Here is a 21,990-nt window from a genome sequence, read left to right on the forward strand (position 1 = left end):
TTGATTTATAAATATTTCTCCCTCAAATCTCAGCTGCAATTAAGCAATTTGACCAATCTGCATCTGCAAATGATAACAGGGATTAAGAGAAGTTTTAAAGACATCATTCCTAGCTTGCAGCTGGAGAAGGGTGGCAATATTTATAAGGAATTCATTTGTATGCAGATGTCTGAGATGAGACTTTAAAGCTATCTGTACAAACTATAATAAGGAAGCAAACAAACAAACAAACCTTGTGGGATATTAATGATTGCATTAAAAGAAGACCACAGTTAGTTATCAAAATAATTCTTTCTTTCTGAGACCCAAACAGACAGTGGCGGATGCAGACCTCGCTTGTGAACAAGCTCATTACTATCTCGCTATCAAAGCACAAACCAGATGGAACGACCTCGCCATGGTAAGCTCTGTGTAGTCTTTAAACAAATCTGCATGTCTAACAGAGATTTTAGAGCTTCACTCAATGTTTATCTTTGATTGTCTTTTTTAAAGAAATTAGCTGCAATAAACAAATAGCTCATTAACAACAGAAACATGTGATACGTTTTGAAGTAATGTATTGCAGTAACTGATTTGAAGCTCCTGAGGCTTCCAGCCATGAAAGATTGTAATAGAAGAGACCCCCCCTCGTCCCCCCAGCCACCCCAATAACTTTGGATATGTATGCAGATATGTTGGTGGTGAGATGCCTGCAGCCACGTGGCTGCAATTCCTGCTTGGAGCCTCCAAGGAGCGGCTCCAAGCAGTAGCGCCATTAGATCAGGATGGCTTGCCATAGATCAGGCGGTGCCAGTGGCAAACCACTACATGTTTGTACGTAGTGATGCCACGTGTGCGCAGCCAGTGGTTTGCCCTGCCCTGGGTGTCAGTTAGCCTTCGTTTGCCTGGACTGAGCATGTGCTTAGGATTGAATGGCTCAGTCCTACCTCATAATAGGAAGACAAAATAGGATTACAGTGGTGCCCCGCAAGACGAACGGCTCGCAAGACGGAAAACCCGCTAATAGCGCTAATCCGCTAAGCTGTTAATGGGCTTGCTTCGCAAGACGAAAAAACCGCTATACGAAGAGCCTCACGGAATGGATTAATTTCGTCTTGCGAGGCACCACTGTACTTGCCCCCAGTAGGAGGAGAGGCAGACAAGTGAGGCATTATGGGTGGGTCCTATGGGTTCTCAGGTGTCTTTAATTACTTAATCAGTTTGTTTCATATGGCATCCTATTGGCTTTCCTGTGGCGCGTTTGCCAGTGCTCAGTTTGGAGGTTGCTGCTTTTGGGTTCTTTCAAAGCAATTTAATATGCATAAACATATGGCGTTGGGTTCAGGCCTCCTTCCTACACTGGTGCCTTCCAGCAGTGTCTTCCTCTTGGCTTGCTTTCCTATGTTGATGCTCAGGATTGCAACCAACTGGTGCATACAGAGGCTATACAGCGTCTGCAGACGAGCTGCCATTTTGTTTTTCCAGTTCCTGTAATGCTTTGGGTTCATAGAGGACGTATGTATGTTCCAATACGGTAGCCCTTACTATTAAAGACATCTCCTGTTTTAGCATTTGCATGAATATGATAGTGATGGCAATGGCATAGTTCTGAAAAGAGACCTGAAGGACATCCTGTATAGATACAACATCCCCACAAACCCAAAAGAACTTGACAAACTTTGGGCAAGGTAAGAATCTTCTAGTTGTATCCTCTCCCCTACCCCTCGCCGGCTTCATCTGTGGACTCTGAGCACAGGAGTGGCAAACATCTGGCCCTCCAGTTATCCCTTGATCCCAACTCTCATCAGCCCAGCCAGCATGGCCAGTGGTCACTGTAGTCCACCAACATCTGGAGAGCCACAGGTTAGCCAGCCCTGTTTTGATGACTGGTGCTGAAAAGAGAGTTGATTGCGATGAAGTCTAAGTGCTGATTTCAGATAGAAGACCCTAATGGAAATGGCCACGTCTCCATATTTCTTATTCTGGGTTTTCATCCCTACTACTTCCCAGAGATTTTCTTGTAGTGTTTTGTGGTGGGTTTTTACATTATTATTATTGGCTCTACAAAGGAAATGGGTCAGAAATGGCTATGGCTACCCAGCTACTCCCTCCGCCTTGACTGTCTTCAGCCACTACTAGCCTGACCCAGCCCTGTTCCACTCATGACCCATCGAGAAGAATCCAGCCTACCATCCTGGTTCAGAGTTTCCAGGTGCTTGGCAACCATCCTGCTTTTGCAGTCCCAAGGAGCTAGTAATAAAGAAGAAGCTAATTTAGCTCCCAGCAGCCACAATACCTGGAGGGTGGGCTGCATTCAACCTGGTGGGTCACAAGATGTGCAGGATCAATTCTGTTACGTAAAATTAAACGGCATTATATGGCAAGTGGCATATGGGGCATCTGTAAGCAGATTGCAGCAGGAGAAGTAGACTGTGGCAAAGTATATAGTATCTTTCTTCTAATTCTCAGCTGTTATTCTTTTTTTTAAAAAAAACCCCAGTGTCTCTAGTCCTCATATTTACAGAAAAGAGTAAAAAGAAAAAGAAAACCACCCAACAACAACTGAGTGGCTGTTCGGTTTTCTAGTTGCAGCCACACTGAGCTTTTTACAAGGCAGCCCAAAATGTTTGAAATAAATGAATAAAATATCACTTTGAAAATATTTTATTGTCACCAGATAGTGACCTGTAAAACAGCACCTATAAAAAGATCTGGAGGTTTTTTTTATAATAATAAAAAAGAAAAGAAAAGAAAACAGTTCTGTTTCAAGCAGTTGTTTGCTCCAAATGTCTCCAGAAACATGCTGATTCCATTAGTAAATGTAGTTGCACAGATGCATGCACAAACCCTACAGAAGGTCTACACTATGTAATATTTGTGAGGTAACATATACATATACATTCCGTTTCATATGTGCACATACATATAAGACAGCTGTAAAGAGCCAGTCACCTGGCCATTTTTGGTGACTGAGAGCTGCAGGAGACTAGGCAATGAAGCTTTGATTCTCTTCCACGTGCCCCCCCCCTTTCTGCAAGCCACATACGACTGGCATAAACATACGTTGGCAGGCATGCTAGCGTGTATACAGGGGGTGCTAACTTACCACATTTTTCGCCCTATAGGACGCACTTTTTCCCCTCCAAAAATGAAGGGGAAATGTGTGTGCGTCCTATGGGGCGAATGCAGGCTTTAGGAAGCTATCCGCTAGCCGTGGGAGACGCAGCTCTCCCATGGCTAGCGGAGACCTTGCCTGCACCCAGAAGCTTGGGGCGCGCTGAGCTCAGCACACCCCAAGCTTCGGGCAGTACTCCGCTAGCTGTGGGAGAGCCCTGCGAAGTCGTGCAGCTCTCCCACGGCTTGTGGATAGCAGCCTGTTCTGGGGGCTGGGGTCGGAGGAAGCTCGGGCTTCCCCCGCCTCAGCCCTGCACCTGGGGGGGAAATTAAAAAAAAAATTCTTTATTTCCCCCCCAAAAAACTTGGTGCGTCCTATGGGGCGAAAAATACGGTAAGTAATTTTCAAGTCTGCTGCAGCGAGAGTAAGAATTCCCCAAACCTCCCTTACGTGCCTGCCTACCAGTAGCACACAGGTTTTCCGAGAACATCCCACATACAGAAACACCCAGTGCTTTTTTCTTGGGGGTTCTCAAAGGGTACGCAGTACCAGCACCCCCCATCCCCACCCTGAACTGTAAAAAGTATGGCATTTACTGTAACAATTTCATGGTCAGTACCAGCACCCTTTTTCAAAAGAAAGAAAGAGGGAAGCATGTCTCCAGATCAAAGCACTGGAGTTAGGGTTGATTGCTGTTTGAGGAGAGATTTATTTATTGAAGACCTGCAAGCCAAGAATAGCAACAAAACATAAAAACTCCAATAAGAAGAACAATTATTGGAAAAAGGAACCCACCTAATAAAGTTTTTAAAACTATTTCAGGGAGCTTTTCTCTGGAGCTGTAGGGCAGCCTCAACACACTGCTGCTGCTCTCTGGTTATTTACATTAAATTAAAAATTAACTTGAAAAGTGTTCAACCAAGAAGTGATGCATAATGTAGGTATCGGATCTGACAAGATACCGTGAGATTGTTCCTCACTTTATGAGCATCATGAGAAAGAACCTGACAAGCTTTTAACAGATAGGCACTTTTTATTTTGAAAGGTGGGAACAGATACAGGGGGATTTTGGGGTGTTTTTTATTTTTGCTAGTCTCTGTTAAGACTCATTCTGTCACAAACTGGAGCATAAGAGTTATGATAGATGGATGGATGGATGGATGGATGGATGGATGGATACATACTGAGGCCTCACAGAGTCACTGATGGATGCATCAGAATTGTTAAGAGAGAGTTCCTAGTGGACTACAGCATAATACACACACAAACCAAGACGCCTCAACCACTTGAACAATCTGGAAGTGGGACATTTCTGCATCACTTCCCCATCCCCTGCAAAAGAAAAAAGAAAAGAAAAAGAATTTGATGTATATGCCAAAAATGATGAAACTACTCCCACGGTTGCTGGGAATCTGACATTTGCTTTGCATAGCCTGAGACACAATAATAATCAAAAAGACATTTGCATTTTTCTCCCCAGAAACAGGTGGCATGGTAGCCCCGTTACTGCCTCTCCCTGCCCCCGATTAGCACAGTGGGGGGGGGGAGGGCGGGCATGAGCTCATTGGCACTGACCCCGGCTGCACTGTTGTACCAGCCTCCTCATTTTCCACAGGCTGGGGAGGCAAAGGCCTGCAGCAGGGAGCCTCCAGGAGGTTCCCCATGCAACTTCGAATCCTGCTTTTCCACTCAACGTTTCCATGTTTGGAATATATACTTGAACATGCCCTCCCATGTTTGTTCATGAGTAGCGTAGCCTCTCTACCTGCAGCTGGCTTGCCCTCCTGAGAAATGGAGGGCAATGAATCTGGCAGTGGGGGCGTCACAGGTGGGGCAGAACCCAAGGAGTCCCTCACAGAAAGGTAACTGCATGGGAGGTGAGGGGATATCTGAATAGACTGATTTGTACTCCAGAGAGCTTAAGGTACTTTCAGGCTGCCCACGTAGGCAAAGCAGGACCGGCCCACTCATGAGGCAAGGGGAGGCAACTGCCTCAGGCAGCAGGAACCACGGGGGCAGCAGATCCAGTCTCCAAGAAACGCATTGCCTGCTGCTCCTCTGACATATTCCTTGGAGGCCTAACCTGCTGCCTTCTCAGTAGACACCCCCCCCCCACCTCTACAGCAGCGTCTTAGTGGATAGGAGGTGCTGGTCTCCTCCCACCCCTAGGGAGGAAATGGCGGGGGCTGTCTTCTGGGGTCTCTGGGGCTCTGTACCCACCCAGCATGATTTGGAGCGGGCCACTTTCCCCAGGACGGCCTTTGATTCCCAGTTCAACCAACGAGTAAGGTTGATTTCACACACACACACACACACACACGCACAGTTCCCACTGTACACCCCTGCTTTCCACTTACTACATTTTTAAATGTGGTTTAAGACCCAGATGTATACTGCCTTGAATTCAAAGTGTGTTGACTGTATGGTTTATTTCCTAGCCATGATTCATCACTGAATTATTTTCTACTCCATTGCTTTTCAGTTTCTTTTCTTATTCCTTAAGGATGTCTTGCGACCGTGTGTCTTTAGCATTAAGCCATCTGCTACATATGCTCTACTTTAGATAACTTGAAAACAAAAATTCAACTTCCCATGTTATTAAATAAAGCTATTGCAATCAACATGGAAAATGTTTGAAGTAGAAAATGAATGGAAATTAGATACGTATGGAAAATTAGAATAGCAACTATTGTATAGAATATATAGAATAGAGTAATAGAATATTAAAGTGCAAAATTGCATCAGTATTTTTGAAAATTGGAATGGAGCCCACAGAAAATTGTTATCTCAGAAGGCATGCATTATATATACAGTCTTTGGCCAAATGTTTAAGCAGTCTCAAGTCTGAATTTTAAGTATTCAGAATTGCAGTGAAAATCACTGTGTCATATACCACTCGGAAAGTACATTTCCTCGGGGAACTCTTTCCATACCGATTTGTTTGCCAAACAACCCTTGCATTTTGCAGAGGGATTATGGGTTGCATAGTGTTGCATAGTATAAAGTACAGCTGTCAAGCTTAAATATTTATTTACAACAAAACCATAATCTGCTTCTCTTTAAGGGTCACAACCCTCCAATATCTGGAGCTAATTCCAAGAATGGTTCTACGCTACTGTGGACAGGAGATACTATTTTATTGCTCTTGATTCTTGTTGCTGTCCTTTCTTATATTTTGAAAGCTGCCTTGTGAATGCTTAGCTCTAAAAGCACTGACAGACCTGGGGCCTCAAATTTCAGCGGCACCCGGTGCAATGCCAAAATTACCCTCCCCTCCTGGCCTCTTACCTTTTACATAATGGTTGCGGTGCCACCGAGGATCTGCACCCAGTGCCACCGAACATGTTGTGCTCCTCTGAATCCACTTCTGCTAAAATGCAGCCCCCAAATATTTTAAATAAATAGATGAGTGCCAGGTGGTTGGGGGTGTTTGTGAAGGGGAAGGTGGCCGAGAGAAAGTGGCATGAGGTTGGCAGGCACCTGAAGGGCAGGAACTGGGCTAAACAACGAGTTATGCCTGCTCGTCTTAATGGGGCTGAGTCTTGATTAAATCAGGTGGGTTTTAGGTTCTACGTATCCACATAGAGTTTGAAAAAAAAAAGTTATCAGGCATGAGTTACGCTTCTATTTGATGCTGTTGATAGATCATCCCTGCAAAATCTAGATGGGTATGGAATATTTCAATGCAACATTTATTTCCTAATGTGTGTCCCCTGCATATTCCTCCAAGGAGGAATCAGACGTGCAGTGCTCAAGAGCTAGGGATGTTCTGCGTTGAGCCTGCAAAGCCTATTTCTTGTGAAAATAAATATGTCTTTCCCTGGACTTTAAAAGGTATGATCCGAATGCAAAGGGTTACCTTACACATCAAGAATTCTTGCAAAAATTGGGCATAGAGAATGCAACTGTTGACACCGGCCTGAACAGGCAGTTTGTAGCAGATAACTATGTACGCTTTATGGATCATTACAAAAGGGAAGAAAAGAAGCACATTGACATCAATGAGATTATAAATAAGATCAGGTGAGTACATTACTTTCAAAGGGTGTGTTCTTCACAATGGGAAAACTCTGTCACTAACTTAGCCATCTTGACGCTGCATATTTTCCAGTTTCAACAAGGTCCATGCAGAGGTTAATCTCCCCACCCTCCACCAGCTGAAAACTGGTGTGTGTCCAGGGAAAAGTGGAAAGCTTACATGTCCCAGCTCCTTCATCAAAATATATCTATCTTTGGGGGTGGCAGTAATGGAAGAGGGGATCTCTTTATCATTCCTGATAGCCTCTTCTTTGTTCCCTTCTGAAATAACACCAGTTTCTCATGGAGCAGAGCCTAAATGCTCTTTATGTGCTGCTCTTTCAGTTTCATCCTAAATGTTTTGTAGAGCATGTTCATTATCTTACAGTTTAGAGACAGTTCAGCTGACAAAGGGGTCTAAAAAACTTAATATTCAAGGGGGGGGGGAATCTGGGTGTATAATTTTTCCTTTTGTTTTAACTCAAGAGGAACAAATACCCCAAATTAGAAATGTTTGAACAGTGATTCTTCAGCACTTCAAGAGAAATACAAAACATTTGCAAGAGAAGATTGGGTGGTTGGTTTTATTTTATTTTATTTTATTTTTTGGCAGCCTAGCTGGATCCATAGTTTAAAACATATACTTGGTGCTCAATTTTACTGCCACAATTGGAATAATTACTGCTTGGCAACCATTTACTCACAGTCCAAGAAACGGCTGAATGTCTCGATTTTCTAAAAATAAGGATAGAAAGAAAGGTTTTGATTGCCCTTTTTTGTTTTGATCTGTGAGGTATAAGTGGAAGATAGCAGCAATGATGAAAAGCTATCATTTCAGCTGTTTAGGCACGTCACACGAATCTGACAGGGAATCTAGATTGTTGCAGTTGACACGATCGTATTCCACATTTACATGATACTAAGAGGCTAAATATGCTGTCAGGGATCAGGACCTAATTACTAACGTTGGTGATAATAATACTTAAAACTTATATGCAGGATCTCAAGTGTTCGTAGCACTTCACTGACATTATGTCGGGCAGGCCGGTATTACTATTTCTGTATGCAAATACCTCCCTCTTCTCTCTTTTCAACTGCTTTATGGCTCTTGAAGGGGAAGGGAAGTCTGACGTCTTGGGAGCAAATGTGTGAAAGGACTTGAAGCTGACATTCTTCCCACGTGGCAACATTAATAGCTGGCTGGCATCACCAGGCTATGTTTTGTCACTTGGCTTTATTAAACTCAATACTATGAAGACAAAGTTCTTCTCCTTATACTGAACATTGCCCCACTTGCCTTCTGAATCGGGGCTTCATCAATTGTTACCTGCAACACAGCATGCAGCTCACTCAGCCGTGTATTTTGGCTTAAGTCAAGGGTAGGCAAACTAAGGCCCGGGGGCCGGATCCGGCCCAATCGCCTTCTAAATCCGGCTCATGGATGGTCTGGGAATCAGTGTGGGTTATTTGTGGGGCCTGCCTGGTGTTTTTACATGAGCAGAATGTGTGCTTTTATTTAAAATGCATCCCTGGGTTATTTGAGGGGCATAGGAATTTGTTCATATATTTTTTCCAAAATATAGTCCAGCCCCCCACAAGGTCTGAGGGACAGTGGACCGGCCCCCTGCTGAAAAAGTTTGCTAACCCCTGGCTTAAGTGATTGACATGTCACTTACTCTGCCGGTGGCTTATTGAGGCTCAGGGAAGCCATATTACAGGGCTGGAAGTTAGGCTGCCTTTGGTTTGGTGAGTCATGCGTCTGAATTATACAAGCCGATCCATTAGGATTTTTCCTTATCGGGAAAGCTAAACTGAGCGTTGGTTCTCTTTCAGGGACAAGTACCATGAATGCTCCCATGATTTCCACAAGGCCTTCTTGGAGCAGGATAAAAACAGAGAAGGCTGCATATCGGTGGGCAACCTCCGCAAGTTGCTGGAAGACTTTAACTGCTGCCTCGGCTATGAACAGTACAGTGAACTTCTATACAGGTTGTTATAATTGCCCCAGCTTTAATGGAGCTATCCTAGTTCAATACATTCCTGAGCTCATCTAACTATTCCTGCTCAATCAGTGGACTCTTACTTTGATCTTAATGATCTTGATGACATATATGTCTGATTTATTTTGATACAAGTCAATCCTTGGTTGAGTAGGGTTTGAATTTCTCTTTCTGCAAAAGTATGTGATAGGTAGTAGACTTCACAAACATATTTTAATTTAAGATAGCTTTAGTCCCAGTGACCTTTTGTTCTACAAATAGCACACCTCCAGTGTTTGCACATCCTAACTGGTGTTCATCTGGTGCACCTGAAACAAATTAAAAAGTCCAAGGAATTGGAAAGCTCCCCATCTAGTACCATGACCAATTTTAGAAAACAAGTTGCTTTGTTTTTGTTTTAAGTATGTGAAAGCTAAAGAGAAAAACAGGTGAACAATACCATTGTTTTACAGTAGTTTAAAAGGTAACTGTGGCTGGTCCAATATGAAAAATTATTCATTTTCTTACTCATTTTCTGGGATTGCACAGCAATTATAATCTGTACTTACCGTACTTAAACTATTGTGCAAATATATGTACTTTTTTGTAGCGAAATAACATCAAGCTTTTCGTGTAAGCTAAGGAACAGGCAATAACTAATCAGAGCAAAGAACACTTGGGACCTGTTAAATGTAGAATATATTTATCTTTTTGAGCACCAGAAAACTTAAGATGGACTTGATCATATGTGAATGTAGGATTCAGTAGAATTACATTTTCAAAAAAGATTTTTTCCTCTCTCTTTTAGAAGAGAGGGTAGGAGGAGAAGAGAAACCTAAACAAAATCTTTTCACTCCACCTATAAATCGAGTGATTAAGCTCCCTTGAATTAAGCCTCTAATAAGAATTTTTGCAGTGTGCTCTTTTCCTCAAAGACTTTTTGATGATAAACACTTCCATTCATTGTAATTTTCTGCAGACTAGTCCTTTCCAGATCTAAAAGAGTCTTTTCTCCCCCGCCTTAAATAATAGAGTAGATTAGCATATGCATTTGGTTTTATTACTAAAATTTTAATACCAACTTGGCAATTTATTCCTCTGCTGAAGTGCGTTGATTATTTCCTTTTCCCCAACATCGGAGCCAGCTTGACACAGGCTAATGCATGGATTGGCGCACTCTGCAGCTGCAAGATGCAAAAGCAATGCTCTTGAATGTGCTCTTTAGGGGAGGGGGGAGTTTTTAGCAGCAGATATTTGGGTCTGTACATTTTATTTCTTTTTCTGGCGTCCTCTTTGTTAAAGCAGCTTCATCCTCATGCCATTTAATTAGTCATTGTTACCAATGAATATTCTGATTTTGGAAAGAGTCATCACTGAGTGATTTACAGAGCAAGAAGGCCATAAGAGGTACTTCAGTGGCCGGAGGATGCCAGAAATGGGATTTGCTGCTTTAGATCTGTGCTAGCAACCTTGGCCGAAGAATTTCCTTCTTTGTGAGGAAGAAATCAGGGCTAACCCTATTATTATTATTATTATTATTATTAGAGCAAAAGTAAAGCTTCCAGGTGGCCGATTCTGGACACTGTTAAGGCACATAAAATGTCAGTTTATTTCCTTCCCCCACTCCCATTAGAATTTCCCACCTCTGGCATTGAGCTAAATGCAACATTAGCCAGATGTAAACATGGGAAATGTCTTTCTTGGCATCCTCCGGCCACTGCTGAGGGGCCTGTGGCTGCACCACCACTGCTGAGAAGCATCAGTAGCCACGGTTGCCCGCCCTCTGTTTTAGGGCAGCATGACCTCCTTGGTGGCTCTTCCTTTGTGTCCATTCCACGGAGGCAGAAGGCAAGCAGCGGGGGCCACCTCTGAGTACGTATCAACCCACCCAAGCAAGCAAGCAAACAAGTAGTGGTGGCGACTCTGTTTTCAGCTGCTGTTAACACTCAGCTGCCTTCTCTGTCTGGCAAGTGGTGGTGGTGAGGATTTTTCCAAAAGACTCCCCCAAACCTGGAGCTGTTCCTGCTTGATGGTCTGGAACCCGAGGCCTCTGAGCCAACCCCACTTGAGGGATAACAACTGTGGAATTTGGCTGCCAGCCTGTGGAGAAAGAGATGCTTAGAATTGTAGAATTGCAGAGTTGTAGACCACCCCAGTTCACTCCAGGAATCTCAGCTAAAGGATCCATGACAGTTGGCTATCCAACCTCTGCTTCAAAACCTCGAAGGAAGAAGAGGCCTCTGCCACCTGAGGGAGTCAGCTCCACTGTCAAACAGCTCTTACTGCCAGAAAGTTCTTCCTGGTGTTTATTCAGAATCTCCTTTCTTGTAACTTGAAGTTTGGGTCCTGCCCTCTGGAGCTGCAGAAAACAAGCTTGCGTCATCTTCCATGTGTCAGTCCTTTAGACATTTAAGGATAGTTCTCCTATCTCCTCTCAGTCTCCTGTCTTCCAGGCTAAAGATACCCAGCTCCTTCAACTGTTTCTCATAAGGCTTGGTTTCCAGACCCTTGATCATTTTGGTTGCCCTCCTCTGCTCACATTCCAGCTTGCCAATATCCTTCTAAAATTGTAGTGCCCAGAACTGGACACAGCACTCCAGGTGGGATCTGACGAAGGTAGAATAAAGCGGACTATTACTTCCCTTGATTGGGACATTATACATCTGCCGACGCAGCTTAGAATGACATTAGTCTTTTTTTGCTGCTGCATCACACTGCATGTTAACCTTGTGGTCTACCCCTAGATCCTTTTCATATGTCCTACTGGTAAGCCATGTGTCTCCTGTCTTAAATTTGTGCATCTGGTTCTTCCTGCTTAAGTGCAGAACCATACATTTGTACCTGTTGAAATTCATTTTGTTGGCTTGGGCCCAGCTCTCCAATCTGTTAAGGTCGTTTTGAATTCTGATTCTGTTTTTTGTGGCATTGGCCCAGTTTGGTGTCATCTGCAAATTCGTTGAGCATCCCCTCAGTTCCTTCAACCAAGTCATTTATAAAGATATGGAACAACAACAGGCCTAGGGCAGAATCCTACAGCACCCACCTGTCACATTTTTCCAGGATTATTAGTTATTAGTATCAATTACATTTTTATACTGCGCTATACCCACAGGATGACAATGAACCATTAGTGAGTACTCTTTGGGGCTGGGCCTGTGGCAACAGATCTTGCTGTTAGGTCACTTTGGGGATTGCAGACTAGATTCCTTGTTCTTCACTTCTCAAAATGGCCCTTGGAGAAAAACCGTTGCTATGCAGGGCTTGATGATGTATCATTTGGTATGTTTATGATCAATGTCTACAAATTGGTTTATTGATCCTTAGAGCTACAGGACAATAACAGATGTCAATTTAATTATACAATGTTTTAAATGAATAAACAAATAGCAATTTTAAAATTAATTTTTCATTAATATTAATATAAAGTTTGTAGGGTTATCATCTACATCCTAAATATAAAAAATGCAGTTTAAATCTATGAGATTAATATGATAAAATGACAAAACGTTTCATCAATGGGTTAAAAAATATTACAGCCAAGCATTCATATTTCCATTACAGTGCTAAACAAATCCCAGACTTGAAGAAGGTAAAAAATAGCTTTGATATAAATTCACACTTGGGGGGTGGGTTGGAGGGAGATGTTCTATCTGACCTTCCAGTTGAGAGTGAAAGGACACCCCTGTATCTCAAATCTTGTTTGGGTTGTCTTCCATCTCTTTTAATTGAGTCCTTTGTGCCATTTGCCAAACTTTATTTATCTCATCTCTTCTTGATAATGCTTTATCATTTTTCACTTTTTTTTTTACTGTGAAGGATGAGAGCTGATGCTCTCATACTAATACTGATTGTAGTGCTAAAAGACTTTCTTCTTTGGTCAGGCTTTCAATGACTCATGTAGGGGAAAGGCTGTAGCTCAGTGGAGATCCTGGTTCAGTCCCCAGGTGGGGCTTGGTGGGAGACACCCCTGTGTGAAATCCTGAATAATAGCTGCCATCATCTCTGACCACGGGTCCTGCTAGCTGGGAACTCAAGGTTGAGAAAGGCCGCTGTGGACAGTTCCAAGTTAGATGCACCAATAGTGTAAAGTAGATTCCTATGTTCCTAAGTTAAGCAGCCAGGAATTTGCTGGAATTTTGTGACTCACGTTTTGACACCCCCCCTCCCCGCAACACAGTATTTCAGAATACACAAGACAAGAATCCAAATAACTAATAATCAGTTTAAATATATGTGGATTGAGAATTGTTATTGCATTGTGTAGCTGAGCTCCAAAATAGTGAAAATCCTCACTGGCCGATTTAATACTAACCACGTAGCAATTCTAGAATGATATAAAGCCCTATAATGGAGTGATTAGTTGCAGCAGCTCTAGTAGCAATGCTTGAGAAATATTCAATCTTCTGTTTCTTTTTTCCCTTAGTTTAGGGATTAGCATACAGGACAACAAGCTCTCGTATTTTGATTTTATAAGAGTAATTGATGACCGCGCAGCTTTCAAACGACGGAAAAGGCCTACAGTTCCACCTGTGCCACCCATCAGTTTTGTGCAGCTCAGCATAGATGAAGCCATGGCAAAAATAAAACAGATAGTTACCTCTTCCTCTGATTTGTTGTACAAGGTAGGTGCCATGCAGTCGTCATGATTTAGTAGCAAAACGCCCATCGCTGTGACAAGGAGAGGGAAGGGAATGTTGTGGTCCCCGTCTTTGAACTCGAGGACAAAGAGGATGTGGAAGACTGGGAGCAGGAGTCATGCAAACAGGGGGCCCTAAAAATACCCACAGTGCTGCCAACACCTGCTTTGCCTGTGGAAATTGCTCTGCCCCTGCTTTTTGGGCTCTGAAAATGGCTCCCTGTGAAAACCCTTTGCAGTGTAGAAAGCCTTTCAAAAATGGAGAAGGAAAATACGTACTTCATTTTAGCAGGGGTTTCATGCAAGCCGCTTCCCAAACCAGGACATGGTTTTCATGGAATCTTGCTCAGCTGAGCAGGAATTAACCAGCAGATTGGGGGGGGGGGGGAGAGAGAATTAAACATTGCTGCTTTGGCTGTACACCCCTGTTCTCTGCTGGGAACAGGTGGCTGCAGCCCTCACAGGTGTTATCAGATGATGTTATGGGCCAGCTTGGACCCCCTGGCAGACTAAGACTGGCCTGCAAGCCATAGTAGGTACACAACCTTATCAGCCATGGCCCAAGAGACAGTGCTTCAAATACAGTGGTACCTCAGGTTAAGAACTTAATTCGTTCTGGAGGTCCATTGTTAACCTGAAACTGTTCTTAACCTGAGGCACCATTTTAGCTAATGGGGCCTCCCGCTGCTGCCGCGCCACCAGAGAACGATTTCTGTTCTCATCCTGAAGCAAAGTTCTTAACCCGAGGTACTATTTCTGGGTTAGTGGAGTCTGTAACCTGAAGCGTCTGTAACCCGAGGTACCACTGTAGTGTTTTGATGGTCCTGCTTGTCAGTTGTGCTACATCAACATGTCACCACTATGCTAGAGTGGGTACAAAATGACTGACACCTTTTTCATATGTGGTGTGAGTGCTTCCATTTTTAGGATTTTAGGGAAATATTGAAGATTGTTTCTCGGTCATGTAATCTGCAATTCATCGCTTGCATTGCTGTCTTATCTTCCCCAATAACCAAAACATCTTGCCTTGCAAGGATTTCGTATTTCTCCTGATTGGTCTTGCACAGGGGTCAGCAAACTTTTTCAGCAGGGGGCTGGTCCACTGTCCCTCAGACCTTGGGGGGGGGGCAGACTATATTGGGGGGGGAATGAACAAATTCCTGTGCCCCACAAATAACCCAGAGATGCATTTTAAATAAAAGGGCACATTTTACTCATGTAAAAACATGCTGATTCCTGGACTTGGAAGGCGATTGGGCCGGATCCGGCCCCCAGGCCATAGTTTGCCTACACAAGGTCTTGCATGAGGAGATAGCACAGCACTGGAGATACCAAATCCATTGTTTTTAATTGGGGCTGACTTCACAAAGTGTGGTAGCTGGTGCTTCCTTCCACAACTCTCTGGGGGGAGCCCTGAGTAGGTGGGTGGGGACTACTGTCGTGCTTGAATTATCTGATAGACATGATCATGCCATGGATGTTCTAGACTTGTACTTGCTTACTGGTAAACAATAAAAATGATGTATTGAGGGGCCTTTTATCATCTTCCTTTTACTTTATTGTAATATGTCTGAATTGCTTGACATTGTAAGCCACTGTGTTACTGTTTGAATAGGGTCTGACTTCTATTAATAAATAGTAAGGCATCTCAAGTGGGCTGAACTTGCAGCTGATTCAGCTGTTACACTTATCTGTGTACTTTTCAGACGTGTAAGAGACTTGCACGTGTTTGCAAGTCCTGGCCTGGCAGCCAGGCTTGACTGCAGCTCCTCTTCTGTGGGACATGAAGCTGCTCACCTGCTTTCACCACCCAGTTGCATTTGGAAGGGATAGGTCCCACTGCTTGACAGGCTGACACTCCTCAGATCTTTTCTCATCCCGGCTAAGCTCTCCTGCTATCTTTAAACACCCCAGGTTCTCTGGTTGCCTCTGGTTGCTATGGAGGTCTGTTGTAAACAGCCTTCCCATCTGACACTCTAGATAATGAGTCCTGCCAGAAGAGAATAAGCTATTGAAACAGCTCAGCTTAAAAAATGGTTGAGCAAGGATTCCTTGGGAAGCTCTTAGCGGCGTTTTGTATGCAGAATACTTGAGGCGGCGAGTGGGATGTGCATTGCCTATGCATTTATTTCCACAGCTCAATAATAGCTCTACTAGAGAGAAATGACTTCTTTCCAAATGCCGGCTATTTGGAGTTACTTTGCTTCTCTGCTATTTGCAGGCCTTTTCTGCTTTTGACAAGGACCGCACGGGAGCAATTTCCGCCTTGGATTTCCGGCAGGTGCTCCACCACTTCTGCTTCACGCTTTCCGACAAACAGTTCAACCACCTCATCAAACTGCAGCGGCTTCGTGGAGAGCACTCCATAGACTGGAAATATTTTCTGCAAAAATTCAACAACTTCTCTGGGGTAAGAATGGGCACAAGACCCTTGTGCATCAGAATGAGCTTGTGCTGGTTGGGAAAGATTGGGCAGAAACCGGGGTGGTCAGAAGCTGGTCCAGAAAACAATAATACATGGCCTTGTCTTCAGTGTGCTCAGGGCACATTATAGAGGGCTTGTCCCCTTTTGTGCTGACAACCCCACCCTCCCTGAAATAGGTTATTCTGAGAAATGAGTTGCTGGCTCATGGTAAATAGGTATATGATCACAGGTCTTTCCAGTCCCAAGACCAGCACTTAACTTCATTTACTCTCCAGGATAGGAAAACGGCTCTTTCAGTACCTCCTTCTTCCAACACAGCTCAGCTGCAGACTTTCAGGCAAATGAGAGGGGACTGCTTACTTGCAGAAGAGGAGAAAGAGCCTCAATTCCTCTCTGCACAGGGGAAGAGTGAGCTTAATAGTCCTCTCCTTGTGTTGCGCAGCAGGTGGAAGAAAGTAGATAATGTTTCTAATGGAGGCGTTGGAGTTTGGGCTCAGGGTTATGTGGGGCCAGATGAGAAGCGCCCTCCCCCCCGCTCAGTCAGGTTAGGCCCTTCATGCCACCCACTGCCAGCCCCTGCCTCTCCCTGTCCCATTGCTATTACAAGTCGTTATTATTTCACAGGTCAGAATGCCTTTGTGACACAAGCAAATAGTTAAAGTGTAGTTTGCAAGCCAAAATTAGCATTCTTTCTCTGCAGTCCCCCAGCCCTCTTCTTAACTTGTACCTCAACCTGGTATAAGCCATCAAGCCTATGGTTCAGAACAACCTACTTGAAGCACATTCACAGGCAGGCATGTGCCTCAGTGAACATGGGAACATGAATCCAAGACATTGTACCTTCAGTGTGGATAATTTCATAAATTAGGTATTCCTGACGTAAAAGCCATGAACAGTGTAGATTTCCTGGTGGGAAATGAGCTGGGCTTCTCTGGAGTCCTAAGTATGAGTTCAGTGGGACTTGTTAACAAGTAAGTGTTCATGGAATCATATCCTTAAGCTACAATGTGCTAGGAGTTTGTCTTTTGGGATTTCAGATTGTAGAAACAGGCTGGAAGATAGAAACAATTAGATAAAAAAGAAAGCCACCTTCTTGTAGCATTTTATTCTTTGGAGCATCAGTTCAATTTTTTCCCAGACTAGGGACAAAAAACGTAATACCACAGAATAACTTCAAGTGACTCACAAAAAGTTGCTTTAGGAAAATGTAAATACGCCATCATGGGCTTTTATGATAGGCATATTGATAAAGACTAATGGCATCCTAGCAAAGGAGAAGGACAGTATAAGAAGTATCATTTGTTTTGTCTCTGATGCAGAAATCGTTACTTGCAACAATGTGTGTGTGTGTGTGTGAGAGAGAGAGAGAGAGAGAGAGAGAGAGAGAACGCACACAAATGGGATAGCGGGTGCCGAAATGAGCACATCATCTGTAGCATATAGTATAAATGAGTGTTTTGTTAAATGCCTGAACTTCGTTCTCTCTCTGCATTCCATTCTGGATTTGGCAACACAGTCCATACCACGAATGTTCCTTACTGGGTCAGGACCGAAGTGTTTCTAATCTGGGCTCCCATTCAAAAGAATCCTAAAATTACAATTTTGGAAGGGACCCCAAGGGTCATCTGATGCAACCCCCTGCAATGCAGGAATTTCCACTAAAGCATCCAACATGGAGGTTTTTAAGCAGAGGTTGGATGGCCATCTAAGAAGAGAGAGTCCACCACCTCCTGAGAGAGCCCCTTTCACCGTCAAACAGCTCTTCCCATCAGAAGTTTCTTCCTCATGCTTAATTGGAATCTCCTTTCTTGTGACTTGAAGCCACTGGTTCAGGTCGTAGCCTCTGGAGGTTTTGTATCTCTTCTTATCACTTGACGAATGGAGGCTGACTGTGTGTACTGCCTTCATTGAAAAGCACTGCATTTGAGATTATAGGAAGCGGTATTAAAGTTCTCTGTGGAACTAGGGGGGGTTCTGATGGTAAATGAGGGAGGTTGTGGGGCAGTGAAGGCTGGCCAAACCTCCTCTGCCAATGCACAAAGTGCATCCAGGCAGTTTCTGGAGAAGCATTAGTTATGTACCAATAGACTCACGAAGATCTGTTTTACTGATTGGACCCGGGAATGCCCTTACACAGAAGTATTCTACACATAAGCATGAGTCTGTGCACGGAGGCCCTTCACACACCTGCCAAATGGTGGGAGGTGGGTGGGAGGCTTGGTTTAGCCCAAGCAACCCTGCAAGCCCCCTCTTCTGTGAGGCCCCATTCATATATGCAACCCATCACTTGATATTGCAGTCATCAAGTGAAAAATGTCTGTATGTGAACCTGCCCATCCCCCTTCCAGGTGTATATGAAAAGGAGGGTTTGCCAAATCATCTTTCACCTTCTAAATTAATAAGACACATTAAGTGCTGCAATAGGCAAAGTTCATATTGTGGGAGGGAAATACCTCCTTTAACACGGTGCTTTTTGATTGCAGGTTTGAGCACAATTTCATCCCTAGTTACACGAACAATTAACCATATGCAGGCTAAAATTCAGGCATCCCTTCAGAATTCTTCACCTAAAGGGAGTCTTAAGTTTTCCCACCTTGGATACCACATTTGATCAGGAGTCTCAAGAGCACTTTCTGTACTGGTGAAAGAAAAACTAATAAAAACCTCTATCATACCTTTAGAAATCAACTGTTGTTTTATCTGTGAAATATGATATCTGAAGTGGGCATAGGACATTGTGTAAAACAGAATACAGGAATTTCAGGGCAATATCCAGGGAAAAGGTGAAGCTGGAACACTTCTTCCTTACATGCTTGTTTTCTATGTGCAGAGATGTTTTCAAGGCTCAAACTCGCACCTGATCCCAAACCTAGGGGGAAAGCTATAGCAAACCTCTGCAGGGATAGGGGTCAGTCCCTTGCGGCAATAGACACCTCCTGGGTATTTTCCTACTGATACGCCTAGTGATGCCCTTGTCAATCGTGACTAACACCAAGATGCCCTCTTCTATTTATGGTTTTCCAAAGATCTGGATTCACTTTTATCTGCTCTGTCTAGGGCACAACATTGAGAACAGAATTTGTTTTGGTAACTTTTGGTGCTCCTCCTTGTGAGTTCCAGATCTAGTTTGTGCCACGGCCTGAGGACATATTCAAGCTTCTCAAAGAGGGTAGACCTATTATTGCATGTGCTGTGGACCCAATCCCCGCCATTGCTGAGTAGACCAGAGCCGATTTGCTGAGTAGAATCCTAGAGTTGGAAGGGACCCTGAGGATCATCTAGTCCAACTCTCTCCAATCAGGAATATGTAGTTGTCCCTTACGGGGATTGGACCTGCAACCTTGGTGTTTTCAGCACCATGCTCTAACCAACTGAGCTATCCAGTAGAGGCAGTGAATGCTCCTTAAGAAAGTGTGGTACTAGCAGCTCTTAAGGAAACTTCATAGCCTGACCCAACTTATTTCGTAACTCTGTCAAAGTTGTCATGATAAGCCAACTCCAATATATTCTTGGATTATTTAGATCCATTCCAATCTGGCTTCTGGCCTCATTTTGAGACCAAGAGTGCCCTGATGGTGTGGTCAACTCCCCAGATTAAAAAAGGTTAGTCACCGTTCTCTTAGATTTTTAGCAACTGTACCTTTTCCTTGAGAAACAAAAACTGGCCACATTCATTTATGCCCTGTTTATTTTCATACTGAAATATGTTCTACATGGAGTTGCCTTTGAAGAGAGCTTACGAAATTGACCCAAAATGCTGAGTGGATCTAGCAGGCCGGAGCATAGAACTCTGTTTTTGTGTCATCTGCACTGGTTACCAAAGTGCTGGAAATGAGTCTCCAAACATTAGTTTTAAGCCCTAACCAGCCCAGAACCAGAGCTTCTTAAGAATTGCCTCCACTCCCATGAATCTGCCTCACCCCTGAGATAATCTACTGAAGTCCTGCTTTGTGTCCCCCTCCACTGCCTGAGGTGCAGCAGCCGCGCATGAGGGGCATGGCCTTTTTGTGGGACACCCTACCCCAGGAGTGACTGGCCTCATCCTAGCTCGTGTTTCAGCCTGCACCAAGATATTTCAGCAGGTTTTTAAAGGTACAGTGTTATAAAACACTCCACTTTCAGTCTGGGGTGTGTGTGTGTGGGGGGGGGGAATTCTAATGCTTACCTAGTAAAAATGGCAACAGCCCCACACAAGGAGGAATCAGCAGACTCTGAGAATCCCCAACATATGCAAAAACATGAAAAACTCTAGAGAGAAACAAAGGAGGATTTTATAAAGCTTTAAAAAAACCTGGAAGAAATGGACTGTTGGTGCATCCCTGACTTTGCTCTGAAATGGTTGTCCTAGGCTTGTATGGGGGATGTGGAAGAAAGTATTGGCCAGTTGGCTTGCTGTTCCATTTCTAGAACATTGTTTCTGTTCTAGCGCTCAGAAAAGGATGAAAGAGGGTTTAGCCACACCCAGAGCCCTGCTCCTTATGGCTTAGCCAGGCTTTGGCAACTGCCCAGCAGTTCTCTTCATCCTCACCCATTCCCGCCTCTCTCCCTATTCAGACGGAAGGCAGAGACAGCCCCCTTCTCCTTGCTGCCGAAGGTCTGAGCATCTTGCAAGGCGAGCAGGAATATCCCCTGCTTGGACTCATGCGGGGAGCCTTGGCCCCATTCCGACAGCTCCCCTGCCTTTGCCAGATGGGGAAAGCCAGCCATACACTGACCTGCCTAACCTGCTCACCTGTCAGTCTACTTGTTCGCTCTTGCCCTCCCAATGCCCTCCGTCCTTCCCACTCTTGCTTGTACCTGATCATTTGCCTGCCCATTCATGCTGGGCAAACCCCTCTCCCCCAGGCACATGCAGAAACAGTATTTTATGATGGATCCCATTAGTCTGATATATGGCTTTTTGATTCCCCACTTTGATGGTGATTGGTGTTGTTTTTAATCTGTTTTATCTATCATTTTCAATTTTGTCTTTCTGTTTGAATAAATATACTGTATGCCCCTGGTAAATGCATTTCATGTATGTCCATCTTGTCATTGCCTGTTTCACCCCTGTTAGGGCCTTAGGATTTATCCTTGGAGTTGGCAACAGAATGCTGACTGTTACAGGACTCGTCTTTTGTAGATACTTGACTATTTTAGGTTTAACATATAAATTAATGTAGTATGCTGCTTATTCAAGCATATTACAAAAACCTGATTATTATACATTACACAAAACCTGATCGCTGAGGTATAGGTGGAAACACGTAGCAAAAGTCTCCAGCTCTGATCATTAAAGTATGGAAAATTTACTGAACTAGTAAAGTTGAAGCCTGTGAAGAGATGGGAAATAAATGGCACCTCATAAATAAAAATGCAATTCTCAACTGCAAAAGTGAATAATTAGCATACCCCAGAACCATGCAAGTTTAAAATCCATTTTATGCTTAGAAATAGTTAAATGCATTGAAACTAAGGATGCTTCAGAAGGTCCCCACTCCCCTCCCCTTACACTTAATTCATCACTAGGGTCTTTTGACGATGCTGATGTATGCTAATGAGACTTACATTCTGAATAATTCTATATAGTTCTGATTTAAATGAGATGAGCAAATTGTCAGCTGAATCACAGTTTTTGTTTCTGTTTATCAAGGTCCATAACTGCACTAGTGTATACAGTTGATTTTTAATAAAGCTAGGGTTTTTTCCTCCTTTTTCTTTTCCCTTGACAGTTATTTCTATTTGAATGAGGGTTTTCAAATGCGGGTTAAGTTAGTGGGAAGCCAAATTAATGTTGTGTGTTTTCTTCCTTTCCTAATGCTACCTCTGCAAAGCCTTCCAGAAGGCAGAGACTATCAAG

The 21,990-nt window shown here is 43.7% G+C and overlaps 1 protein-coding gene across 3 annotated transcripts in view; it reads left to right on the forward strand.

Moving 5' to 3' along the window:
* Positions 1-21,990, forward strand: part of EFCAB6 (EF-hand calcium binding domain 6) — a 107,152-nt gene that overhangs the window by 70,167 nt on the left and 14,995 nt on the right. For all 3 annotated transcript variants that reach the window (XM_081860935.1, XM_081860933.1, XM_081860934.1), the window contains exons 20-25: positions 304-400; positions 1,549-1,667; positions 6,929-7,117; positions 8,945-9,100; positions 13,514-13,712; positions 15,948-16,136. In XM_081860935.1, the coding sequence (XP_081717061.1) occupies positions 304-400; positions 1,549-1,667; positions 6,929-7,117; positions 8,945-9,100; positions 13,514-13,712; positions 15,948-16,136 (949 nt within the window). The remainder of the gene's footprint in view (positions 1-303; positions 401-1,548; positions 1,668-6,928; positions 7,118-8,944; positions 9,101-13,513; positions 13,713-15,947; positions 16,137-21,990) is intronic.

Source organism: Podarcis erhardii (genome assembly GCF_964252035.2).
Source record: "Podarcis erhardii genome assembly, chromosome: 5".
NCBI lineage: Eukaryota > Metazoa > Chordata > Lepidosauria > Squamata > Lacertidae > Podarcis > Podarcis erhardii.